Raw genomic sequence first — 16,827 nt, forward strand, 5'->3', positions numbered from 1 at the left:
AATGGTACATTTTCCATTTTTGGCACCAAGGCAGAAATTAGTCTGGACCCATTTTCAGGTCCAGATGGCGCTGTGCAACCATTGTGCACCGGAAACAAGATGCCCAAGGATCGATGGACATCGTTCCACAGGCCTTATCAGCATGCTCAGCACAAGGAGCTGCCGCTGCTGGTCAGGAAGCTCGGCTGAGTAAAGACTTTAATTTTGGGCCCCTGCCTTGCTGGCAGCAGCCCTCAGGTAAGTGGGGGGGGGGGGGGTGGGTGTTGGTGCGGGCTATGGTTGGCGGCGATAGGGAACACCTGCTCCTCCAACTCCACAGGAACTTTTTTTTAAAATTATTTTTTCAAAACCTTTCTTTGGTTGGCAGATGAAGCTTCCTGAGCGGGGAGACAAATCTCTAAAAGGTGTCCTCAACAGGAGTTAGGCCCCTTGAACATATAGATGGGGGGGCGTGCTAATGGCTCTTCTAGGCCTTCGCCTGGGATTACATAACAGAAAGCATGAACATTTAAAGGGACAATGACCCTTAAGACAGTTTTTCTCCCAGTGGACGGAATCGCTTTTCTAATTGCATGTGGAGGTTTAATTTCAGTCAAAGAATGAGGAGAACATTACCTACAGTAATTGATCTTCCATTTTACTCAGTCCCAGCAACGTTCTTCAACCTCAACTTCAGAAGAGCACTCCCTAAAACAACAATGTAGAATGACCTGTTCCTTACACCAGCATTGCTATGGCCCTTCTCAATGAAACTATTAATTTACTGTTAACTTAGGCCTAATGCATCAAAATATAGTTGATTTTGTGCCACAAGGCTGTACCCAATGTATTAGTCTGGGCTAGGGTTGCCAACTCTGGTTGGACATATTCCTGGAAGTGTCATCACATGACTTCCTGCTTCCAACCTTCCCGCCATTGATCGCCCAACATGTCCATCCTCATAGCGCAACGCCTTCCCATGCCAATCAGGAAATGAATAGACTCTTCATTACCCGATTGGATGATACTTGACTGTCAGTCATTCAGCCTTTATTCCCATGTCCAATATTTTTATAACTAGTAAACAAAAGTGTTCAAAGAGTGTTTACATTTTTTTTTATTATTGCCGTTATGATTTTCTCCCAGGTTGCTCGCAGAAGTGTCCTGGAGATTAGTCTTTAATTTCTGGAGACTCCAGGGCAATCCTGGAAGGTAGGCAACCCTAGCCTGGGCTCAGGTTCGAGAGATGCGCTAATCCACTGCCCCATTATTTCATTATGATAAGAGTATCTTTTGAATATGGATTTAAAAACACACAGTGCATTCAGACTTGGAGTAAATCTAAGCTCACTGCGGTTAAAACAGAAAGCGGACTGCTATTTTAGTTCTCTAACTATATTAAATATATTAATGTGTTAGTGAATTTTCCACTCCTGCTTCAGGATTTTAAAACATTGCTAATAACCATTAATGATCTGTCAAAATGTACAAAATTGGATAGATTACTGTCTAGCAGCTCATGTGAATAGTCCCAATTGGGCTGAAATTGCATTATACAATTGTAGCATGTGAACAAATAAAAATAAATGGTGACTATCATTGTTAAAATGCTAGACAGAGGGAATTTCATACAGGTATGTTAATGCATTTAGATGCCAATATTGCGCAGTGTGATTTGACCCCATTTTAGATTTGTTTGTGAGAGGGAAAGATTAATTGTGCAATAGCACAATAAAACTGCTGGAACAGTCAAACTTTAGTATTTCTTAGTCTATTAGCGAGATCTAAGTTAAAAGCCAGCATCTTCTATCATTGTTATTGTTTTATATGCATTTATAGTTAATCTGTGTGATTAAATTTTGCTGATTTGGGATGTCACCATAGCATGCTATACTGATAGTCCTGACAGTAAACATGCCACCCAAATCCCGTTCATCACAGTAACAATAAGCAACAGTAATTGTGATCAGTGTAAAACAGCACAATAAGAGTGTGGGAGTTAGAAACCGATAACGAATGGTCAGACTTGGAATAAGTGTGTTCAGTTACCAAGAAAAATTAAGGGATTAATAATAATCCTTAACACTGTGGTTAATACATTGTGACAACAGCCTTGACATGCCTAGACCACATAAAATGAGTGATAGGGTTTTGAGAGCAATTGAGGTTTGACTTGCCCTTTCAAGTTACTGATCATTTGATTTTTTTTATAATGCCTTTTTTAGGGTATGAGGTTTTTTTGGTTAAAACACTACAAAGTCTCTGTTTTACCAATAACATCCCCAATTTTGGATAAAACCGAAAGCCAGAGCAAAATAATTGAAGAAGTAATGTTGCAGTATTTTCCATCTGAAGAGTACAAAGACAAGTCTGAATTGTTTACTGCTCTTTAATGGCTGACCCTTAAAGGCTCATGTCATCGGGAATTTCTACATTGTTAATTTCTGTTTACGAACAAAACTAATAATTTTAAATGTTACTAGTATAAATACAATTGCACTTCAATCATTTACAGGTGCTCCAGGAAATGTACAGAGTTAAAACGTATGAAAATTACTTTATGAAACTCCAAAATGCTGCAGTTGACTCCCATTTTAGCTACCACCTTTTGATTTAATGAAGTGATTCCTTTTGCTATAGTAAAATGTTTGGATGTTGTAGTTACTGTTAATTCACAAATCTGACACATTTTTGGGGAACGACTCAGAGCCTTTATGGTTAAGTTCATTTTATAAGGGCCAGCTTTCTGTTTTACCCTTTTAATCTACAATTTAACACACATTAGAGTTGTGGGACACTAAACCAAACTAATGTCAACTCAATAGCATCAATTTTTACACAAGTGCAATTTAATTTTTCCGAGTAAGTGGGTAAGCAAACCAATTTCTAGGCAAAGAATGCAAGTGAAGAGCATTTTTAGGCTAACACTCAATTCAGCTCCATTACATGTATTTACTTTCATTTGCAATGCTAAAACACAGAGGGTGAAATTGGTCTTCGGCAGTAGCGCAAAATGGGTGATAACAAATCGGCCACATGTTTAACACCCGTTGTTGGAAAAGAAAATCAGGTGGGGTCTAAAACAGGCTGCTGATTTGTTATTGCCCATTTTTCACTGCCATTTCAGCCCCACAATTCTTTAACAAAACATTTGGTCATCAAACCTTAAATCAACTTTAATCTTAACAACATTGTCTTCTCTTAAAAAGTAGGACCTCAAGTGTGGTAATCTCAGGATTATTACCCGAGCAACATGCTAATTGGCATAGGGACTAACAGATCAGGAAGGTGAACAAGTGGCTAAAGGAATGATGTGGGAAGGAGGTGTTCCATTTCATGGGACACTAGCACCAGTACTGGGACAGGAGGGAGCTGTACCATTAGGATGGGCTGCACCTGATACGGGCTGGGACCAAGGTCCTAGCAGAAAGGATAAATAGGGTAGTTAAAAAGGACTTTAAACTAATAAATGGGTGGGGAGGGCTCAGTCTGAAACAATAGTATAAATTATAGTTTAAAGATTAAAAAAGTACGAGCAGAGTTCAGGTCACAAAGTGATATAGGTGCTCCAGGTGACAAGAATACTAAAATAACTAAAGTAGTTACAGCAGGAGTGACAAATAAGAAACTTGTTAAGTTAAACAGTGTGAGAAAGACAGCATCAGGGCAGAAGGACAAGTTAGGGTTTCTTGTCTAAATAAGAGTTTTATATACCAATGCATAGAGTATAAGAAATAATTTGAGTGAATTAGAAGCTCAAATACAACTAAGAAGGAATGACATGGTGGCTATTACTGAAACATGGCTACAAGCTGGTCAAGATTGGGAGTTAAATATTCCAGGTTACAAGGCCTTAGAAAGGATAGGGAAACTGGAAGAGGAGAAGGGGTAGCCTTATTGATTAAAGATACTATTACAATATTAGTAAGAGCGGATATAGGTAAGGGAAAGTAATCAGCTGAGACCCTATGGCTAGAATTGAGGAATAAGAGAGGACTTAAAACTGTAATGTGAATTGTCTATAGGCCTCTTAATAGCAACAGTGAAGTGGCAGAATGTATTAATTCAGAGATTAGAAAGGCTTGTATCAAAAGCAGAGTTGATTTAATGAGAGACTTTAATTTTCGTATAGATTGGGAAGAGCAGAGTGGCTCAAGTCAGAAAGGTAGTGAATTTCTTGAATGCATTCAAGATAGTTTTCTGGAGTAATATGTTCTAGAACCAAAAAGCAGGCAAGCCATACTAAATTTAGTAATGAGTAACAAGCCAGACTTAGTTAATAATCTAACAGTAAGGGAATATTTATCTAACAGTGATCATAATATGATCGAATTCAGTGTTAGGTTTGAAAAGAAGAAACCTAACACAGTTACTTAGATTCTAGATTTTGGTAAGGCTAACTTTAATGGGATGAGACACAGAGTGATGTCAGCAAACTGGTCAAAACTGGCAAAACTACAGATCAACAGTGAGAGGTGTTCAAAAAATAATTTAGCTTAATACAAAACCAGTATATACCCCGAAAATAAACTTGCGAAGGATATCAAGAGTAACACAAAAAGTTTTTACAATTATATTGGAAGGAAAAGGATAGTCAAGGGTAATGTGACCCCTTTAAAAATAGATGCTGGTAATATTGTAAATGAAAATAAGGAAGTGGCAGAATCGTTGAATTATTACTTTGTGTCAGTCTTTACAGTGGAGGAAGAGGATAATATACCTGACATTCCAGGGAAACTAATAACGAATCAAGGACTGGAACTCACTAAAGTTAACGTAAGCAAGAAAACACTACTAGAAAAAATAATGACGAAAGACTGACAAATCCCCAGGACCTTATGGTTTCCACCCCTGTGTTTTAAAGGAAGTCGGTGAGGAAATTGCAGATGCTTTACCTGTAATCTTCCAAAGCGCTCTCGATTCAGGAATTGTCCCTTTTAGATTGAAAAATTTCAAATGTAACTCCATTATTTAAGAAAGATGAGGGAAACCTGGAAATTACAGACCTGTTAGTCTAACATGTTGTGGGGAAGTTATTGGAATCTATAATTAAGGACAGAGTGACTGAGCACTTAAGAAAGAACAAACTTGCATTTATATAGTGGCTTCCACGACCTTGTGATGCCCCAAAGCACTTTACAACCAATGACGTACTTTTGAAGTGTAGTCACTGTAGTAATGTGGGAAATGCAGCAGCCAATTTGCACACAACAAGGTCCCACAAACAGCAATGAGATAATGACCAGATAATCTAATTTAGTGATTTTGATTGAGGGATAAATATTGGTCAGGACACCGGGGAGAACACCCTGTTCTTCTTCGAAGTAGTGTCATGGGATCTTTTACATCCTCCTGAGAGGGCAGACAGGGCCTCGGTTTAATGTCTCATCCGAAAGACAGCACCTCCAATAGTGCAGCACTCCCTCAGTACTGCACTGGAATATCAGCCTAGATTTTGTTCTTAAGTCTTTGGAGTGGGGCTTGAACCCGCAACCCTCTAACTCAGAGGTGAGAGTGCTACCCACTGAGCTACAGCTAACCCTTAAAGAAATTTGAGTTGATTAGAGAGAGCCAACATGGATTTGTAAGGATAGGTCATGTCTAAAATAAGAAATAGGAGTAGAAGTAGGCCATATGGCCCCTCGAGCCTGCTCCGCCATTCAATAGGATCATGGCTGATCTTCGACCTCAACTTCACTTTCCCACCCGATCCCCATATCCCTTGATTCCCTTAGAGTCCAATAATCTATTCATCTCAGTCTTGAATATACTTAATGACTGAGCGTCCACAGCACTCTGGGGCAAAGAATTCTAAATATTCACAACCCTCTGAGTGAAGAAATTCCTCCTCATCTCAGTCCGAAATGTGCGACCCCTTATCCTGAGTCAATGCCACCTAGTTCTAGACTTTCCAGCGAGGAGAAACATCCTCTTAGCATCTACCCGGTTAAGTCCTCTCAGAATCTTGTGTTTCAATGAGATCATCTCTCATTTTTCTAAACTCCAGAGAGTATAGGCCCATTCTACTCAATCTTTCCTCATAAGACAAGTTTCTCATCCCATGAATCAATCTAGTGAACCTTCGTTGTATCTTTCCTTAGGTAAGGAGACCAAAACTGTACACAGTACTCCTGGTGTGGTCTCACCAAAGCCCTGTACAATTGCAGCAAGACTTTCCTTACTCTTGTGCTCCAACCCCCTTGCAATAAAGGCCAACATACCATTTGCCTTGCTAATTGCTTACTGTACCTGCATGTTTACTTTCTGTGTTTTGTGTACAAGGACACACAAAACCCTCTGAACAGCAACATTTAATGGTTTCTCACCATTTAAAAAATATTCTGTTTCTATTTTTCCTACCAAAGTAAATAACCTTACATTTCCCCACACTATACACTATCTGTCACCTTCTTGCCCACTCACTTAACCTGTCTATATCCCTTTGCAGACTCTTTGCGTCCTCCTCACAGCTTACTTTCCCACCTAGCTTTGTATTGTCAGCAAACTTGGATATGTTACACTCAATCCCTTCATCTAAGTCATTAATATAGATTGTAAATAGCTGAGGCCCAAGCACCGAGTTACAACCTGCCAACCTGAAAATGATCATTTATTCCTAAACTGTTTTCGGTCGTTTAACCAATCCTCAATCCATGCTAATATATTACCCCCAATCCCATGAGCCCTTACCTTCTGTAACAACCTCTTGTGTGAGACCTTATCGAATGCCTTTTCAAAATCCAAATATACTACATCCACTGGTTCCCCCTTATCTACCTTGCTAGTTACATCCTCAAAAAACTCTAATAGGTTTGTCAAACATGATTTCCCTTTCATAAAACCATGTTGACTCTGCCTAATCATATTATGATCTTTTAAGTGCCCTGTTATTGTGTCCTTAATAATAGATTCTAGCATTTTCCCTTCTACTGATGTCAGGCTAACTGGCCTATAGTGGCCTGTTTTCTTTCTCCCTCCTTTCTTAAATAGCAGGGTTACATTGCTACCTTCCAATGCACAGGGACCGTGGAACCTAATTGAATTTTTTGAGGAAGTAACTAAAGTAGTAGACAGTGGAATGTATGGGTGTATGGACTTCCAGAAGGCATTCAATAAGGTTCCACAGGGCTAGAATATAAAGAGGAGGAAGTTTTGCTGCAGCTATACAAAGCTTTGGTTAGACCAAAACTGGAATACTTTGTACTCTTCTGGGTACCGCACCTTAGAAAGGATATATTGGCCTTGGAAGGAGTGCAGTGCAGATTCACCAGAATATTACCGGGGCTCCAAGCGTTAAATTATGAGGAGAGATTACATAAACTAAGCTTGATTCCCTGGAATATAGAAAGTTAAGGGGTGATTTGATTGAGATTTTTAGGATTTTGAAAGGAATTGATAGCGAGATAGAAATAGGGAGTCTAGGACTAGGGGTCATAACCTTAAAATCAGAGCTAGGCCATTTAGGAGAGAAGTTAGGAAACACTTCTTCATGCAAAGGGTGGTAGAAGTGTGGAACTCTTCCCACAAAAAGCAGTAGATGCCTAGCTCAATTAATAATTCTAAATCTGAGAGTGATAGATTTTTGCTAGCCAAGTGTACTAAGGGATATGGAGCCAAAGTGGGTAGATGGAGTTAGGATACAGATCAGCCATGATCTCATTGAATGGCAGAAGAGGCTCGAGGGACTGAATGGCCTGCTTCTGTTCCTATATTCTATAAATTTTCATGGAACCTCTCATTCTCTCATACACAGACATACTCTTATTTAACCAGAGGCACCAGAAGAGCTTTAATCTTAATAGCAACATTTTCAATAACTATGTCATTACGGCAAGGTTTTATCCTAATTGGGTCAAGATTGTGAGTGGAATTTTTTTTGTCTGAAAATGTGTTAAATGAAAAATTAAAACCACAGTTATATTCTACAATAAAAGAAAATGATGAAAATGCACAGCAAGTCCATTGGCATCTGAAAAAGAAAGCTACGTTGCTGATCTCCTGTGCTTTTCCTTTGTTTTCTGTTTCTATTTCAGATTTCCAGCATTAGTGTTTTTTTTCTTTTATCTATAGTTTGATTAGCGAGAACGGGGCATGCGGGGGCGGGGGGGGGTTAAAATAGGGGCAGAGTACTTACCTCCCTGTTGGCACCGCACATCCACCGGCCACTATTTTAACCCAGGTTTTGGGAGGTGTGTGAGGCCCTCACCGCAGATTGGCCTCATAAATATTCAGAAGTCTGGGTCGCATGACGTTATTCGGACCCTGACACTGTTTTAACCCGGGGCCATATGACTCGAACGCAGTGCCGATCGTGACGGGATATCTGCCGTCAGAAGGATCCAGGGCCAGATGAGGCCCAGTGTGGTAAGTTTTAGCATGTTTTAAATGGTTTTCTGGTGAGCCATTGGGGAGCAGGCGTGCTCCTCCAGGTCCCACAAGGAAACTTTGGGCTTCCTCTGCCATGGCTACCCCTGTGCCGTGTCCATGATCACCTGCCCCATCCCTTAACACATTGGTGCCAGGGACCATTCCCGTGAATCCCTGGTGGCAGCCTCCTGCCTGCCGGCTTCCTTGTCATTCCTACCGGGATCAAGCAGGAGCCTTTACTGGAAAATAGTATGAGGCCCAAGGGGTTAAAATGGCCAAGGCGTCACACTGGTGCAGCTTAATCCGTATCCCCCACAACGCACTCGCGCCCGAGTTAAAATCAGGGCTGCATGGAAATTAAAAGGCATCAATGTTGGAAGCTAATGCAGTACTGACACGTACAGATCAATAAGGTCCTAGGTTTGACTTGGGCCCCGATTTTAACTCCGGGTGGGTGGTAAGGTGAGTTAGAAACACCCACTGCTGCAGAAATCAGTCCCGGGCTATTTTAACTCCCTGGTCTGATTAACAGAATGGGCAGGAAGTGGGTGGGAAGCGACTGCCAACCTGCAGAAAATCAGGTGGCCTGTTGCTGCCCGTTGACACAAAGTAGATGGCGGGATCAGGTTCCTGGGTCACCTCATGGTGGTCTCGCGTGCGGGAAAAGGTGGGGGAATCCAAGGCAGGGGAGGCCTCAGCTTTCCTTATGGAGTCTGAAGCTGCACTCCTCCTCCTGAACCCACAAAGGAAAGAAAAACTCTTATAATAAAAACAGAAAATGCTGGAAAAGCTCAGCAGGTCAGGCAGCATCTGTGGAGAAATAACGTTTCAGGTCGAAGACCTTTCTTCAGATACTGCCTGACCTGCTGAACTTTTCTCGCATTTTCTGTTTTTATTTCAGATTTCCAGCATCCGCAGTATTTTGCTTTTGAAAGAAAAACACTTACCTTTTTCGGCCTCTCCTGGGGCTGATGCTCTTCTGTCCCAGGTTGACCCACTCAGGCCTGAGTTAAAATTGTAGTCTGGTCCTGATGACGTCATAAGGACCAACATGCATAAAGAAGGGAGGCTGTCTTTGCCACCTGCTGAAGAAACCAGGTTAAAATCTTGGACGCCAGGTAGGTAACTCAGGGCATTTTAACTGCATACCTGCCTGGTGTTTGCTGGGCAGGTAGAGTTAAAGTTGTCACGTTGATCTGAGCCCAGTTACTGTAATTGGGTCTCAATGCTCCTGACTCAAGCAAGAAAAGAAGAGTTCCTACTCCAATTGCTTTTCGCTGATCTCTGCTGGAAAGTATGGTCATCAAATGAGGACTCGTTCGGGCTCAGCTGTTATGCCTCCCACTGTTAAATAACCTGCCGGCACTCACTTTGGAGGCTCATACATGAAGAGTGGCCACTTGGGTGAGGCACTGGAGAGAAGTTGGTGCCTGTGGAACTGGCACCTTCAGTAGATCAGGGAGAAAACAACAGGGGAATAAAATATAGTCTCTTTTCCTGGCCAAAGTTGCAGGTGTTAAAAGTCTATGTTATGCCCATATTTACTGAGTGTATGCATGTGTGGCATTGTGTATATAAACAGGGGTTCAGATAGGAGACTATTGCTGACATTTTTGGAAGTCAGCACTTTTATTTAGGTTTCATAAACAATTTAGTGATAAACTTATAATTTTTAGTCAAAAGCTAAATGTATTTTTGAATCAAGTTCTTATCTTAAGCCCTGTATAAATATATTTATTCTATGGGCATTGTTGTTATATTCAGTCACTGTGAATGATATTTCCCACCAGTTAAAGTAAAACTGTTACACCCATATGAAAACATCACCTAATACCTCTGTGTCCTATAACATTTTTAACCTCAAATAAACAATATCTATAGAATATTACACCAGGTAATGGTTCATTCCAGTGCTTAAATTTCCATTTTGCTCAGTTGTTGCAGGACTTTTACACTCGTGAAAGGGCAAACCATTACTTGTACAATATCCTATATGTTTTTTCAAATGTAACACCTATTGGGGATGTTTCATAGGAATGTATTTGTGTGCAGCTACAGAGTCTTTTTCGACAACATACTTTTCCACCTGCAACTTAGGATTTACACCTTATTATCTGTTACCTAATGAAGGGCGCTATATTGAATATGATTTTGTAAACCATTTTCACTGTTAACTTCAGTCTGGAGGGTCTGACCAGGAAAGGGCACAAAAGAAGAGGCGAGGTGACCGTTACTCCGTTCAGACATCACTGATTGTAGCAACCCTTAAAAAAATGCTTCCTATTGGCCTGAATATGTGTTCACCTGCTGATCAAGAGCTGATTAACATAGCCAAGACAAGATACAGCTTGGTAAGTGATGAATTTTCAGGTATATTCACGCTAATGAGTGTGTTTATGAAATGCTTGATATAGTATTTCCTTGGTTTTTTTTTTAGAAAGGGGCCTGGAGTAATTGTAGATACATCACTTTCAATGGCCTGACTATGTGGTGAATCAATTAAATGCTTGTAGAATGCTAGGATGTAGAGGCAGAACAGTGAAATGCTCAGGCTTTACAATGCACTAGTCTGGGCATATAGAGGAGTACTGTGTTTGGTTTTGATCACTGTGCCACAAAAAAACAAATACAAATATTGGAAAGGGCACAGTAAAGGGGATGAGCTCTAAGGAAAGATGAGAGAAGCTTGTGTATTACAGCCTGGATAGAAGGGATAAAGTTTCCACTGCTTGCTATTTATAACAAGATTGTAAATGCATTCTTTATACATTTACAGTTTAGCCATAAACAACAAGCTGAGAAGATGTTCTTAAAAAGGTGAAGATATATAACTATTGAAGTATTTAAAGTATTAAATGGGATCTACAGGTAAACTGTGTGTATGTGGACATCAGGATCAGGCTTACCTGCCAACACCCACCATCCAGGCTCACACAGGAAGAATGGCTACTCAGGCAAGGTACCAAAAGACAGCCTGTGCACAGCATAGTCAGCACCTTCGGAGGAGAAGGGGAGACAACATATTGGGCCAGAAATCGCTCCCAAAGTAATGGAGGAGCTCAACAGCGCTCTCAGTTTTTAGTGCTGAATTGAAGGAGCAAGTTCCCGCGTTTGCACATGCGCAGTAAAACGCGGAAATTGTGAACTTGCTCTTAGTGGTTCACCAGCGATATGACAGCTTTGAATTAAAGGGACATCGTATGCTGCAATCAGAGAAATCATTGAAAAAGTGCAAACTTGCTTATCTGCCCAGCTGGAAAGTAACTAATTACGTCACCAAACAGGTACACTTAAAAATACCAGGCCTAAACTAAGTTTTAAAAGTGCGGTTAGTCTTAATGACTACCAAACAACTAAAAAAATAAATTTAAAAAATGTGGTCTCTCATCTTGCTCCTTATTTTAATAGTTTTTGGTCATTTAAAAAAAAAATTTAAAACTTTTTTTTTCATTTTTCCCTTCTGTCTCTGATTTAATTAAATTATTTCTTTGGCTTTTTATACAAAAAGATTAAAATTTTTATTTATCAATGACATCCAGAATACTAACTTTAAATGTCTGCTTGCCTGCTTGAGCAACGCAGCTTGAATCTGTGAGCGTGACTTTTCCTGACTGATTTTATGGGCGTGTCTTCTCCTCAAACATTTCCAGTCGTGCGGCAACTCACGCTGCACAGTGACTGGGTTGATAGCGCGCAAATTGTTTAAAGTTCAAAATCAAGCAATTGGATGCCACAGAGCCCGCAATAAGTATTTTCGTTAATTAAATTTGCAGGAGCTGCGGTGAGCATTGCCTCGCCACTCTGCCCGATTTCTGGCCCAAGAATTTTTAAATGGGAGCATTTAGCTGAAGGCCAATAGCATCATATGACAGATACTATAGCAATAATGGTATCAATTTATCTGGAAAAGTACACTATATTGTGGGATAAATTCACCAATCGTGCACATCCATTGGGGAGCCATGCTTGAAGCGGGTCAGAGAATTGATGCTGCAGTGTTGTAACTCTGTCTCTAACCAACATTCTCAGGGACTGCAGGATTTATGAATTTAGCATCTATGTTCTATAAAATACAAATGTAAAGTGCTTAACGCACATATGTACAATACTCAGTGCTAGATTCCTAAATCCTGATTGTGTCAAAAACTATACTTTTGTATGTTGTGTCCAATACAAAATGTCTTCTGTTTCATCAAAAAATGGCAGAAAGTGAAATGTCCATAGATATTATTTAAATCAAAATTATTGTTTTGTGCCAATCTAAAGTTTAATGCTTTGCTGGCTTGTTTGCTGTGGCGCTGACCTACTATCTCTCCTTTCTTACATTCTTGACAGAAAGATACAGATGAAGAAGTACGAGAGTTTCTTCAGGACAATCTCTACTTGCAAGAAAAGGTAAAAGAACGTAATTTCAAAATGGGAAAAAAAAACATTCTCTTTTATCATCAATATCTTCATTTCATTTCATAATTCAATGTTTTTTCAAAGTCCAGATAACTATAAATTCTAAAATAGTACTCTATCACTAACACCATAGGAGAGATTTTCCTGTTGTTGCACTGGGACCAATTGGATCATCTGAATCAACGCATGGAGGAAAAATTGGGCTGGGAGGATTGCCTGCCCTTAACAGAGCCCACCCAACTTTCTATCCATTAATTAATTTATGCACGGAACACCTGATGGTCAGCAGTGCCAGCACTCAGGCCTCATTATTGGCCCCGTAATATTAATGTCAAGATCTGTTACATCTTGTAACTCCACCTCCCTTCCACTGACCATCATTAAAAGGGAATAAAAATATAATAAAACAAAGTGAAAAATATGAAGATATTGCTCAGTTTTCAATCAGAGAGACCATCATTCCCGGCAAAGATTTTGAAATAGGATGTGTTGGAGGGTTGGGAGCCAGTGAAGGTTGCCAAGCAGATTGTAGTGCAGGACAGAATGCAGCCTGTGGCGATCAGACAAGTTACTCTTTGTGAAGAGCAGATTTCAGGAAGCCAGCATGGTGAGCATTGGAGTAATTGAGTCTGGAGATGTCAAATGGATAAGCATTCCAGCTGCAGTAGGGGTAGAGGCAGGTGATATTGTGAAGGTGGAAATAGGCAGTCTTAGTGGTGGCTAGGATAAGGGGTTTGAAAGGCAGCTTGGGATTAAAGGGCTCTTGGGCTTGCCTTCCGTTGACTAAGACTGAAAAAGCTGCCAAGGAGAGAGATGGAGACAGGGCTAAGGTGCAGAGTTTTTGGTGGAAACCGAACAGGATGACTTTGGTCTTGCTATTGCTGAGCTGAAGGAAGTTCTTGCTTGATGTCATCTGATCAATTGGACAGCTCAATAGTGGCCAAGGATTCAAGGGTGGTGTCAGAGAGGTTATCATCATGCATATGACTGATATTGCCAAGGGTCAGCATGTAAACAAGGAAAAGAAGGGGGCCAAGGATGGAGAACTGTGGCACACTGCAGATGACCATACAGGGGCAGGAGGAGAAGGCATTACAGGTGACGTGTTTGCTTCATTGAGTTAGGTAGGAATGGGACCAAGCTAGAGTAGTGCCACAGAAGTGGCCCACAGAGGATAGACGGTGGAGGAGAATGGAATGGTCAGTTGTGTTGCATGCTGCAGAAAGGTCAAGGAATACAAGGAGGGTTAGTGCATCATGGTCGCAATCACAAAAGGTACATTGTTGGAGAGTTTGACCAGGTCAGTCTTGGTGATGTAGGTATGGAGGAAACTGGACTGAAAGAATTGCAAGTGGGAGTAGGGGGAGAGATGAGAACAAAGCTGGGTGTCAACATGCTCAAGAACTTCATAGAGGAAAGGGAGGTTAGGGATGGGTAAAAGTGCAACCTGCAGCCTAGGGGTAAAAGCACTGCCTGGTGTACAATGAAGAATTGCAAACCAGAGGGTTCCAGGTTTGATCCCTGGTCTCTACTAGTTTAGGTGACTTCAGTGGGGCACTATAGTTGGTGGCAAGAGTCACCCCTTCAAGGGAGAAAATTGAAAATAAAATTTATACTGTTAAAATTTTAAAAAGCCAATACCGTCACTTTTTTAAAAGAAAAGTGTCGAAAGCTCTGTATTAACTATGTTCACAGTGCTCAACAAGCCTGGTTCATCTTTCTCTCTAGCTTTGGCTTGCTCTGTCAACCTGTAAAATTGTTACACTCCCCTACCTTGTAAGCAAGTGTGAGGGGATCCACTTTGGACCTAAAAACAATAAATCAGAGTACTTTCTAAGCAGTGAAAAGCTCGAAACAGTGGAGCTCCAAAGAGACTTAGGGGCCCATGTACATAGATCATTAAAATATCATTGACATGCGCAGAAAATAATCAAAAAGGCTAATTGAATGCTGGCCTTTTTATCTAGAGGACTAGAATACGACGGGGTAGAAGTTATGTTACAGCTATACAAAGCCCTGGTGTAGACCACACCTGGAGTGCTATGTTCAGTTCTGGGCACTGCATCTTAGGAAGGATATATTGACCTTGAACGGAGTGCGGCGTACGTTTACTAGAATGACACTTGGACTCCAATTACGAGGAGAGATTACACAAACTAGGATTGTATCCCCTGGAATTGAAAAGATTAAGGGATGATTTGGTTGAAGTTTTCAAGATATTAAGGGGAACTGATAGGGAAGATAGAATGAAACTATTTCCGCTGGTTGGGGAGTCTAGGACTAGGGGACATAGCCTAAAAATTAGAGCCAGGACTTTCAGGAGTGAACTTAGGAAATACTTCCACATGCAAAGGGTGGTAGAAGCTTGGAACTCTCTTCCGCAAACGGCAGTTGATGCTAGCTCAATTGTTAATTTTAAATCTGAGATTAATAGATTTTTATTAACCAAAGGTATTAAGAGATATGGGGCAAAGGTGGGTATATGGAGTTAGGGCACAGATCAGCCATGATCTCAATGGCAGAACAGGCTCAAGGGGCTAAATGGCCTACTCCTATTCCCATGTTCCTGTGTACCTTCCAGTAACTCCCACATTAAAAAGACAAATAAAAGTAAGACATGATAATTGGTGAGAAAAAAAAATCACGAGCAGGTGGCATTTAGGTAAGTGCAAGCAAGACGAGGATTATAGAAAGAACTTACAATCATATAGTGCCTTTCATGTCCTCAGGATCTCAGCCAATGAAATACTTTTGAAGTGTAGTCAGTGTTGTAGGAAACACCGCAGCCAATTTGTGCACAGTAAGGTCCCATAAACAGCAGTGAGGCAATGACCAGGTACTCTTTTTTTTTTTATTTGTTGGTTGAGGGTTAAGAGTTGAATAGGACACTGGGGAGAACTCTCCTACTCTTCTTTAAATAGTGCTATGGGATTTTCACATCCACCTGAGAAGGCCTTGGTTTAACATCTATCTGAAAGACAGCAGTACCTCAGTACTGCTCTGAAGTGTCAGCATAGATTATGTGCTGAAATCTCTGGAGTGGGACTTGAACCCACAGCCTTCTGACTCAGAGGTGAGTGTGCTACCACTGAGCCACAGCTAACACCTACATTGATCGATAGAGTAGCTAATTTACACATGGATTGGGAAAATATTTGTTTGAGGTACTATGACCTTGAAATTAGTGACTCAAAACAAACTATTATTTAGGAAAAAATTGAAATAAAAAATTTCCTTGAAAATGAAAACCTTGAAATCAGACCCTTTTGACTATTTGCATATGAACACATTTGTATCATTTAGCCCCTCGAGCCTGTTCCGCCATTCATTGAGATCATAGCTGATCTGTGACCTAACTCCGTATACCCGCCATAGCCCCATATCCCTTACTACAATTCTGCCATCATTAACCCCCTTCTCAAAAAAACCCACCCTTGACCAGTCCTAATATCTCCTTCTTTGGCTCGGTGTCAATTTTTGTCTGATTATACTCCTGTGAAGCGCCTTGGGACGTTTTACTACATTAAAGGCACTATATAAATGCATGTTGTTGGTGGTGGTGGTGGTGGTGGTATTATCATGTAAGTGAGGACTCCTGCTGAATGAGCAAACTGGAACCTTTTGTAATATTTCTCAGCGAATGCTAATAGTGGGGGGTGAGCTGGGCCAAATTGTAAGGTCAGTGAACTGGGCTGAATGAGTAACTTATTCATTTTATAAATGTGTTTTGTAGTGTGAAAATTCTTCAGCTATGCGATGGCAGATGGCGTTGTATAGGGACATAGCTGGCAAAGCTGAAGACAGTGACAACCCTGAAAAGATTGTGAAACGGGTGCAGGAGGTCTCTGCAGTCCTGTTTCACTTGGAGCAGGTACAAGCATCTGTGGCACATGTACAAATATGTTTGTTCTCAGTAGCCTAAGTCTTTTGTGTGACTTAAGAGTTAATTAGAAATAGGAATATCATGCTGAAAATCATGCTTTATGAAAGAACGACAACGAGACCGCATCACTGGTACTGTGTATTTTTAAATGTATTGTGAATCTTTGGGACTCAGCACATTGCAACACACAGCAT

The 16,827-nt window shown here is 40.7% G+C and overlaps 1 protein-coding gene across 8 annotated transcripts in view; it reads left to right on the forward strand.

Moving 5' to 3' along the window:
• The window catches only part of LOC137306054 (ryanodine receptor 1-like), a 332,570-nt gene that overhangs the window by 210,119 nt on the left and 105,624 nt on the right, over window positions 1–16,827 (forward strand). For all 8 annotated transcript variants that reach the window (XM_067975094.1, XM_067975097.1, XM_067975096.1 and 5 more), the window contains 3 exons: window positions 10,527–10,697; window positions 12,682–12,741; window positions 16,484–16,621. In XM_067975094.1, coding sequence (XP_067831195.1) covers window positions 10,527–10,697; window positions 12,682–12,741; window positions 16,484–16,621 — 369 coding nt within the window. The remainder of the gene's footprint in view (window positions 1–10,526; window positions 10,698–12,681; window positions 12,742–16,483; window positions 16,622–16,827) is intronic.

Source organism: Heptranchias perlo, chromosome 41 (genome assembly GCF_035084215.1).
Source record: "Heptranchias perlo isolate sHepPer1 chromosome 41, sHepPer1.hap1, whole genome shotgun sequence".
NCBI lineage: Eukaryota > Metazoa > Chordata > Chondrichthyes > Hexanchiformes > Hexanchidae > Heptranchias > Heptranchias perlo.